General features: G+C 46.2%; 1 protein-coding gene across 1 annotated transcript; it reads right to left on the bottom strand.

Moving 5' to 3' along the window:
• Nucleotides 1-5,365: 5,365 nt before the first annotated feature.
• LOC149524123 (uncharacterized) lies at nucleotides 5,366-9,587 on the bottom strand. Its single transcript, XM_089779176.1, has 4 exons — nucleotides 8,166-9,587; nucleotides 7,785-7,886; nucleotides 6,880-6,990; nucleotides 5,366-6,191 (listed from the first exon to the last, which is right to left on the bottom strand). Exons 1-4 carry the CDS (start codon nucleotides 8,199-8,201, stop codon nucleotides 6,132-6,134), a joined length of 309 nt encoding a protein of 102 aa, XP_089635302.1. The 5' UTR covers nucleotides 8,202-9,587; the 3' UTR covers nucleotides 5,366-6,131.
• Nucleotides 9,588-10,510: the final 923 nt, after the last annotated feature.

The raw sequence follows: 10,510 nt of genomic DNA, 5'->3' as shown, positions 1-10,510 counted from the left end.
CAGACTTGCTTGCTTGCCTTTCTCCCTATTGTTTTGCCCTTTTGATTGGGGAAAAGGGATCTGACAAGTTGGCTTCTCTTTATCACTTGCCACTAGTAGCTGTTCTGGAAGCAGATGGAGGTGGTTAAAGAGAAAATAATTCCTATAAAGGGGAGAGTAGCTGTACTTTTCTCAGAATTAAAATGGAACTCTCTCTCCTAAGCTGGAGGGTTATACCTCTTTCTGCTTCTAGAAGCCAACTCCCCTATCTCTTCCCCAAATAATGGGGAGGGGAAGATTTACTGTGAGTATCTGAACAATCTCAGTGGTTACCGGGCATGTCAGTCAGGCTGCTTGCCTAGTAACTCTTTTTCTCTGATCCAGCCCCTATTGTCCAGATTTCACCTGCACAAGTTGTGAAGCTAAATTCTGCTATTAATTTCCTCATCTTCACATCTAGGAGGCAACACTCAAAATAGAGAGGAGGATAATATTAATGATTGGTGCTAGGTGTGAGTCAACTATTATCAATATTTTATTTCTGCATTTATTTTTCTTCTTGTTCCCTTATTGCCATTTAAATGAATACCGAGGAGAAGAGGGATCTACAGCTCTTAGCTACTGGCAGTTTTCCTAAACGATTCTATTGTCACCAGAAGAGAGTTAGTAGGATGCCAAACCAAAAGCAAAAAACAAAAACCACCTTTATGAAATTAAGAAATCTACAGATCTGGAAGAGGGTAAATATTCACAAATTCAGCAAAATAAATTTAGTTACACAAATGTTGACATTTTGCACCTACAACCATCCAGGTGAGAAACTACTTAAAGCCCTGATCTTGTCAAGCTTGGTGAGTCAGACCCAGATTTTCAAGATATGTGTTACTCTGTTCATGGTTGCAAAGCTGAAGTACTTAATTTAGGAGCCTCAGAGGTACTTAATTTAGGAGCCCAACTCCCATTGCTTTTAATAGGAGTTACATGCATACTTTTGAGGATTTGGGGCCTAAGTGACTTAGATGGTCATCTCATTTTCAGACGTGATTTAGGTACTTAGGAGCCTAAATTTCACTGAAAGTAAATGAGGCTTAGATACACATCATAGAACCCTCCTCGTAGGCATCCTTCGATCCTGAAGGATCATGGGTTTGCGCCTCTGTTGGACTGATTCGAGCAGCGTCTTCTGTGGCTGTGCAATCCAATCCAGGAATGGCAGTCCTTTCCGCACTGTGAGCAGCAGTAGGCAGATGTCGCTCTGGTATCACGGGCACGGATCTTCCTGAGGGCTCTCTTGTCTTCCGCTTCCTTCACCAAGGTAGTTTCATACATAGCAAGAGTTTCCTTCACTCCCTGTTTCCAGGCATACTTGTCTAAGGCGAGCGAATGCCAGGTGTTTGCACTGATAGAGAGCGTGTTGAGGTCATACTTGCACGTGTCCTTAGAGCGCAATTTAGGTCGTCCTTTCGGCCTCTTTCCAGACGCCAGTTCGCCAAAGAAAAGGTCCTTCGGTATTCGGCCATCCAACATGCGTGAGACATGGCCAAGCCAGCACATACGCCTCTGTTTGAGAAGGGTGAACATGGAGACGGTGCCCGCCCTCTCAAGCACTGTGCTATTGGGGATCTTGTCCTGCCATGAGATACCGAGTATACACCTAAGGCAGTGCATATGGAATGTGTTGAGCCGCTGCTCTTGTTTTGAGCACAAAGTCCATGTTTCACTGGCGTACAACAGTGTGCTCAAAACACAGGCTGTGTAGACCTGCACCTTGGTGTGTACAGTGAGCTTATTATTGGCCCATACTCATAGAACCATAGAGCTGGAAAAGACTTCAGAAGGTCATCAAGTCCAGCCCCCTGCTCTAGGCAGGACCAATCCCAACTAAATCAACCTAGCCAGGGCTTTGTCAAGCCGAGACTCAAACACCGCTAGGGATGGAGACTCCACTACTTCCCTAGGTAACCCATTCCAGTGCTTCACCACTCTCCTAGGGTACATCTAGACTACATGGCTCCGTCAATGGAGCCATGTAGATTCGTTTGTTCAGCAAAGGGAAATGAAGCCATGATTTAAATAATCGCAGCTTCATTTAAATTTAAATGGCTGCTCCGTTCTGCCAATCAGCTGTTTGTCGGCAGATTGTGGCAGTCTGGGCGCTCCCCTGTCGACATGAAAGCCCTTTATCAACCTCCCCGGTAAACCCCATCCTATGAGGCATAATGGGGAGGTCGATAAAGGGCTTTCAGGTCAGCGCGGGAGCGTCCAGACTAGCGCGCTGAGCCGACAAACAGTTAATCAGCTGTCTGTCGGCTCAGCGCGGCAGCCATTTAAAATGAAAATGAAGCCACGATTATTTAAATCGCAACTTCATTTCCCTCTGCTGATCAGCCTAATCTACATGGCTCCATCGACGGAGCCATGTAATTTAGACACACCCCTAGTGAAATAGGTTGTCCTAATATCCAACCTGGACCTCTCCCACCACAACTTGAGACTACAGGCAGTCCCCGGGTTACATGGATCCGACTTACATCGGATCCCTACTTACAAACGGGGTGAGGCAACCCCGCACTAGCTGCTTCCCCCCAGCAGACCAGGGAGACGCGGAGCGGCTTTTCTCAGCAGACACCTCAGCTTGAGAATAAAGGACTGAGGGAAGTGAGGTGTGGGAGAATAAAACTGAGCTCTGGAGAAATGTTTGGCTAGAGTTTCCCCTACAATATGTACCAGTTCCGACTTACATACAAATTCAACTTAAGAACAAACCTACAGTCCCTATCTTGTATGTAACCCGGGGACTGCCTGTATTGCTTCTTGTTCTATGATCTGTCACTACTGATAACAGCCTTTCTCCATCCTCTTTGGAATCTCCCTTCAGGAAGCTGAAGGCTGCTATCAAATCCCCCCTCAATCTTCGCTTCTGCAGACTAAACAGACCCAACTCCCTCAGCCTCTCCTCGTATGTCATATGCTCCAGCCCCCTAATCATTTGGGTTGCCCTCCGCTGGACCCTCTCCAATGGGTCCACATCGATTTTGTAGTGGGGGGGGGGTCCAGAACTGGACACAATACTCCTGATGTGGCCTCACCAGAGTCGAATAAAAGGGAATAATGACATCTCTGGATCTGCTGGCAATGCTCCTCTTAATGCAACCTAATATGCCATTGGCATACTGTTGACTTATATCCAGCTTCTCATCCACTGTAACATTTAGATGCCATTTAGATGCCTAAATCCAGCTGCAAGCAACAAAAACCCTTATTTGGCTGCTGCTTAACTTTATATGCACCTAAACTCACTCATCACCAAAATTTTCATTATACAGTTCCCTAAAGTCTACACTGAAGGGCCAAACTTGAAATAAACTACACAGTTTGAGCTATGCTAACTGTGTAGCTTAAGTTGAAATAGCTTATTTCATATTTGGGCACATTTACATAGCACTTATTTCAAAATAGAGCACTCTTCCTCCAACTTCCCTTACTCCTCATACAACAAGGTTTACAGAAGTCAGATTAATAAACCCATTATATCAGATTTATTTTAAAATAACGGGCTTGCTGTTTAGAAGGGCAATATGTTATTTCAGAATAACTCATGTTATTCCAAAATAACACTGCTATGTAGACATGCCATAACTGCCTAAGTTAATGTGTGCGGGCAGGCTCATTGCTCAGGCACATGTGCATTTATCTGACACCTAAGCTTATTCTTAAATCAGGTAAAGAAAATATATTTTGACTACGTGGCCTAATTGGACAGGTGAATTCTGAGCACAACTAGGTTCACACAAAATGGCCAGAAGGTCTGATTATCCTGTTTCTGGGATGTGAAAATTTTGGTTCAATTCCCTTCTCTGCCTGCTGACATAAAGGGAATTGAACAGGGATTTACCACCTCTCCCTTCTGACTGTGGGTGGGTTTCCCTCACTTTCTCCTGTTGAAACCATCCCACTTTGTAAAAATAATTAAACATGCATTACACCAAACAAAGAACATGTCTACACAGAAGTATTATTTTGAAATAACAGTGTGCGCATCTACACAGCAAGCCAGTTATTCTGAAATAATTTTGAAATAACACGCTTCTTACTCCGACTTTGGTAATCCTCTTTTCACAAGTAAGGGAAGTCGAAGGAAGAAAGGAAAAGCGTTCTTCTTTCGACTTCCTTCTGTGTAAACAGCATCAAAAGCCGAGTTAAGCAATTAATGTAGCTGAAGTTGTGTCTCTTAACTCGAGATTACCCCACAGTATAGATGTACCCAGAGGTTATATCTATACTAGATGTTTTATTGAAAGAAGCAATGCAAATGAAGCACTGATTAGCATCTTATGCTTCATTTGCATAATCTATTCTGATCCGTTTTGCGCAAAACCATTCAGCGTGGTCATTTCTGTTTTGTGCAAAATCCCCTTTTTGCACAAGATCCTTATACCAAAAAAGGTGGGGGGGGTTGCACAAAACAGACACGTCCACACTGCGTGTTTTTGCACAAAAAAGGATTGGAATAGATTATGCAAATAAAGAGCGAGAAAATGCTAATCAGTGCTTCATTTGCATTGCCTCTTCTGACAAAACACATAGGCTGCGTCTAGACTGGCATGATTTTGTGGAAATACTTTTAACGGAAAGTATTTCCACAAAACCGCGTCTAGATTGGCACGGATGCTTTTGCGCAAAAAGTGCTTTTGCACAAAAGCATCTATGGCCAGTCTAGACGCGATTTTGCGTAAGAAAGCCCCGATCGCCATTTTAAGCCATTGGGGCTTTTTTGCACAAAACAGTTCTTCCCTGTCTACACTGGCCCTCTTGCGCAAGTATTCTTGCACAAGAGGGCTTTTTCCAGAGCGGGAGCATGAAAGTATTTGCACAAGAAGAACTGATTTTGTACATTACAAAGTCAGTGCTCTTGTGCAAATTCAAGCGGCCAGTGTAGACAGCTGGCAAGTTTTTGTGCAAAATCTTGCCAGTCTAGACACACCCAGGCTGTCTCTACATTAGCACCCTTTTCCGGAAAAGGGATGCTAATGAAACAAGTCGGAATTGCAAATGCCGCGGGAGATTTAAATATCCCCCGCGGCATTTGCATGAACATGACTGCCGCTTTTTTCCGGCTCGGGGCTTTGCCGGAGAAAAGCGCCAGTTTAGATGGGATCTTTCAGAAAATAAAGCCTTTTCCGGAAGATCCCTTATTCCTCTTAAAATCAGGAATAAGGAATCTTCCGGAAAAGGCTTTATTTTCCGAAAGATCCCGTCTAGACTGGCGCTTTTTTCCGGCAAAGCCCTGAGCCGGAAAAAAGTGGAAGCCATGTTCATGCAAATGCCGCAGGGGATATTTAAATCCCCCGCGGCATTTGCAATTCCGACTTGTCTCCTTAGTATCCCTTTTCTGGAAAAGGGTGCCAATGTAGACACAGCCGCATGGTATAGACAGAGCAGGAGAGTGAGAATGACTCAACAGTGTGGGGTAAAGGACCCCAGTTCAAATCCATTCTCTCATCAGGAAAAGGGGGAACTTAACCAGGGTCTCCCATATCCCAGGTGAATACCCTAACCACCAGGCTACAGTTGTACAGGAGGCCTCCTCTTCCACAAACACACCCTCTCATTGTTTGTGTGTAAGTAATTATATATCATCTCTAAGAACATAAAAACGACCATACTGGGTCAGACCAAAGGTCCATCTAGCCCAGTATCCTATTTTCTGACAGTAGCCAATACCAGATGCCCCAGAGGGAGGGAACTCAACAGGTAATCCTCACATGATCCCTCTCCTGTCATCCATTTACAGACAAACAGAAGCTAGGGACACCATTCCTACCCATCCTGGCTAATAGCTATTGATGGACCTAACCTCCATGAATCTATCTGGCTCCTTTTTGAACCCTTAATTTCACTTATTAGGCTTAGTGAGACGGACAAACAGCTGATTACAATAAATTATATAGGGCACCGATGGGCAGAGATGGGAGTTCCCGAGCCTCTGGATAGGTTTCTAGCAGCAAGACATAATGAGCACAATAAACCAATAGTCTAAAAGATTACATAAATACTCCGCCCTTGGCTCAGGTTCACGTTTGTTAATACACAAGTGTTATTTCTCAGGTTTTTTTCTTGTAGAAGGTAGGTTAAGCCCTGATTTCAGGTCCTTAGAAATGACGGGTGGAACTTCCCAGAGAGGTCTGCCCACAGGTATGTTCCTGGGTGGTCTTAAAGCAAAGAGAACAGTAATCAGTACACAGCAATGGCAACTGTGTATAGTTTATCAATGCGTCCCTTTGAGCTCAAATTGGCATCTGTGAGGAGCAGATGTCTTCACTCATGCCAACATGTTAGCCCTCTCCCTGAACCCTAGTTGGTATTCAGTGAGGACACACTGTTATGTCTTCCTGAACTGGGAAGCAGACTTTGAGGCCCCTCTCAGTGAGTCATGTGCCTATAACTCACAATAAGTCCCAATCACTGCTCCCCACCTGCAGTTATGCTGTCAGCTTGTTTTATGCCTGGTTAAACAAACAAAGTTGTTTCCTGCTTATCTCAACTTTTCTTTAGCCATATATTGTCCATTGTTAGATCTCAGGCCTCAGACCAGGCCCCAGACCAGGCCCGTCCAGTTTGGGCATATGAGAGAGATTCTTAACTAAGACTGTGGTCAGAATCTTACATACGTATTATTAGGATCTTAGCCCTTCAGTGGTGTGATAGCATGTCTGTCATCATGAGGGAAATGATGGCATACTCAGCTGCTGTCGCTGCTCCTACCTACCACCCTTCTGCCCTCCCTGCTATGCCCATTCCCTCTGCCCCGCCCCCAAGACATGCCCATGTCCCCTCCCACTACCCCTTGCAAGCGCTGTCCCCCACTCCAGCCCCCCCTCCTGCAGTCCCTGTACTCACCCGACCCCAATTACGACGCGGTCCCCGCACCCGAGGTGGCACATCCAGCTGGCCCCGATGCCACTCAGATCCCTCTGCCTCCAGGTTAGGACCCCTTCTCCCTTTTTTTTTCTTTAACAGAAATACAAAGTTTGTTCAAAACCAAATAGGTGTCTTTATTGAGAGGTCAGGGAAGGGGTGAAGGAAGGGGTTGTGGTGGGAAAGGGATGGTGCAGCAAGCCAAAGGCCTCTAGTGGGGAGGCTCAGGGGAGAATTACTGGGTTCCTTCAGAGAAACTCTCTCTCAGGGCTTCCCAAATGCACACCCCAGCCTAGTGGATGGCAGCTGCCCATGGCTGCTCGAAGGGTCTCCCCTCTTAGCTGGCGTCTGCCCCTCACCCAGGGATGAAGACCTCCCCCTTCCTCTCCACAATATTGTGAAGGACATAACATGCTGACAACACCTCAGGGATGTTGTGTTCCCCCATGTCTAGGCAGGTCAGAAAGCACCAGAACGGTGCCTACAGGTGGCCAAAGACACACTCCACCTAGATCCCGGCCTGGTTCAGAGAGGTATAAAATTGGTCCCTGCTGGGGTCCAGATGGCTGGTATAAGGCTTCATTAGCCACAGCATAAGGGTGTAGGACACATCCCCTACAATGCACAGTGGCATCTGCATGTCCCGAACTGCTAAGTCCCAGCAGGGGAAGAATGTAGCCGCCTCCAGCTTCCCGTAGAGGCTGGAGTTTCAAAAAATCCGGGCATCATGTCCCCCGCCCAACCACGCAATAAAGATGTCCGTAAACTGTCCATGGTGGTTGACCAGGGCCTGCAGCACCACAGAAAAGTAGCCCTTGCAGTTGATGTACTGGTCCACTAGATGTTGAGGTATGTGGATCAGGGATGTGGGTCTCATCAATCACTACCCTGCAGTTTGGGAAGTAGGGCAGCAAATTTGGCCACGATGGGTCCACATCTCCCAGGCGGATGACCCTCCACAGCAGGATGGAATTGACAGCCCTCAAAACCTGCAGAAGGAAACAAACACATAAAACAGAGAATGAGAGAGGGAGTGCCTGAGCCTTGAGAGGTGCTCCCCCCGCTCTCATCCCCCCCAAAACCCAGGAGCCATCCCCTACGAAGCTACCCCCCAGCAGCAGAGATGTGTGAGGGCAGGACAGCACAACCCCCCGAGGGCAGGGCAGGGCTTCCTCTTCACCCCACCCTCCAGTCCCCCTTTCCCGAGGATCGCCCTTTTCCAGGACTCCCTCCCCCACTGCAGGGACTGCAGCCCAAGAGTGCCTTACCTCCATGAAGAGGGCCCCGATGGTGGACTTCCACATGCTGAACTGGTCGCCTACCGATCAGTAACTGCCGGGGGTGGTGAGTTTCCATACAGCAATAACGACCCACTTCTCCAGGAGGATTGCGGGCCGCAGGTGGGTGTCGCGTTGTCCAAACTGGTGTCCAGCCTCCAGAAATTCCTTTCCCCTGAGGGTTGCGGTGGCAAGGGTGTTGCTTCCACACCCAGGGAGAGGGTCCCAAGAATGAGCTCGGTGTTGATCTCAATCAGGACCAGGAAGGCAGCTAGCACAAAGTGTTGCAGAAACTGTAGCATGTCCATGTGGGGCCATGTCATGCCCAGGGGCAGCTCCTGCTCCATTGCACAAAGGAAAAAGCTGTGGTGTCCAAAAAAGCTGGGCGACCACAACAGGCACTGTCCGAGCTTTGCTGTCCCTCAAATAGGTAGGCGAGCATGCAGCAGAAGCAGAAAAACGGCTGTCCAGCACGTCTCTCTTCTAGGCTCTGGCACCAGCACTTGGCAGCAATTGCTGACCTAAAGCCCTGCCTGAAGTGGTTCCGGGTGGCCTTTTATGCAAGATAGCGACCAGGCTGATTGGATACTATCTTTTGAAAAAGCAGATCACTTTTTCGATGCGCTTTGGCAGCATGGACGCGCTTTTTCGGAAAAAGGTTTTTTCAGAAGATCTCTTCCGGAAAAGCTTCTTCCAAAAGAAGCCTGCAGTCTAGACATAGCCTTACCCTTTATTCCTACCTTTGTTTCCCATCTTTTAATCAGTTATCAATCCATGAAAGGACCTTCCCTCTTATCCCGTGACAACTCTGTTCTCGCAAGAAATGGCTTAGGTACTTACAGCACCTGACTCCATGAATATTTCCAACCATGAATTCCTCCTGCCTGGAATTCGAACTCCATAAAAGAGATATGACATAGGGCATACCCCTCTCTTCAGCATCTGCTATTGACTAGCTTAAGTAGCTCCTCGCCCAACATGCAGGATTTGTGAATCCCATTCTCAAGTGCCTATCTTTCACCACAAATTGTACTGGGAGCTTAGGCAACTAATGCAGGGTTCATGAATTCCACTGGGTGCTGAAAAGTTAGGCAATGCTATATTCAGCACTGCAATGCCCAAGTCCCTTTGTAGATCTAGCCCTTAGCCTTTAACAAAACCAAATCTGGGATCATGCCACTATTCCCCCTTCATATTTTTTTGTATTAACAAGATACTCTTCTGACTGCTTCAGACAGGGGCATAGTGTTACTGAACACATAGACTGTCTAGACTGCATCCCTTTTCTGTAAAAGGGATGCAAATTAGACACATGCCAATTGCAAATGAAGCGGGGATTTAACCCCCCCCACTTCATTTGCATAAACATGGCTGCCGCATTTTTCCCAGCTTGGAGCTTTGCCGGAAAAAAGCGCCAGTCTAGACAGGGATCTTTCAGAAAATAAAGCCTTTTCCGAAAGATCCCTTATTCCTTATTTTAAGAGCGATAAGGGATCTTTCGGAAAAGGCTTTATTTTCCGAAAGATCCTCGTCTAGACTGGCGCTTTTTTCCGGCAAAGCTCCGAGCCAGAAAAAAGCGGCAGCCATGTTTATGCAAATGAAGCAAGGGGGGTTTAAATCCCCGCTTCATTTGCAATTGCGATGCGTCTAATTTGCATCCCTTTTACGGAAAAGGGATGCAGTCTAGACACAGCCACACAAGCATGGTTGTGACTAAAGCTGAGGGAAGGGTGTAGAGTTAACGAAGAAGGAAGAATAGAGATAAATTTTTGCAGATAATGTACAGGTATACCAGCTGTGTTACCTTAGTAGACTATTAACTATAATTTTTATAAGTAACCATTATTAGTAATGATCATGGCTACTAATATAGCAGACATGCTATATAATATACTTTACAGCTATATCACCTCAGACTATGATCTACTCGGTGCTTACAATCTCATCAGTGGCAGGCTAGGTCAACCACTTGGATGTGAGATCTTCAAGGAATACCAAAGAGTGCAAAAGTGACATTGATTGTGGTACTCTTCCTTTCCAGATTAATACTGAAGTAATGCTGCAGAGCATGGGGTTAGGAATCACTGTGCAAAAAAGGTGCCACATTTCAGAAAAATGTAATACAGAGGTCCTACCCATCTGTAGTCATTAAACAAAGGTCCTACCCACTCACAGTCTACCACACTTGTAGGAAAGTGGCTAAGTCTGGTATCCCAAATTTCATTTGAGGTAATTAGTCCTAATGACTTCTGCTAGTGGTCTCAGCCAATGCTAAAGACTAGGAATAGAATCCACAAAAGTACATGTATGATAATGCTCAGTATCAAGCCCAGTGG

The sequence above is a fragment of the Pelodiscus sinensis genome, chromosome 6, assembly GCF_052426305.1.
Source record: "Pelodiscus sinensis isolate ZL-2025 chromosome 6, ASM5242630v1, whole genome shotgun sequence".
In the NCBI taxonomy this organism is placed as follows: Eukaryota; Metazoa; Chordata; order Testudines; family Trionychidae; genus Pelodiscus; species Pelodiscus sinensis.
The sequence above is the reverse complement of the archived record's forward strand: the minus strand, read 5'-3'. Positions and strand labels throughout refer to the sequence as shown.

Excerpts from the sequence above, each read along its gene's own strand:
- LOC149524123 (XM_089779176.1), bottom strand. The coding sequence starts at position 8,201 with ATGTGGAAGTCCACCATCGGGGCCCTCTTCATGGAG. Across the intron at positions 7,887-8,165 it reads TCGGGGCCCTCTTCATGGAG|GTTTTGAGGGCTGTCAATTC; the intron begins GTAAGGCACTCT and ends TTCCTTCTGCAG. Across the intron at positions 6,991-7,784 it reads CCTACTTCCCAAACTGCAGG|AAAAAAAAAGGGAGAAGGGG; the intron begins GTAGTGATTGAT and ends TTTCTGTTAAAG.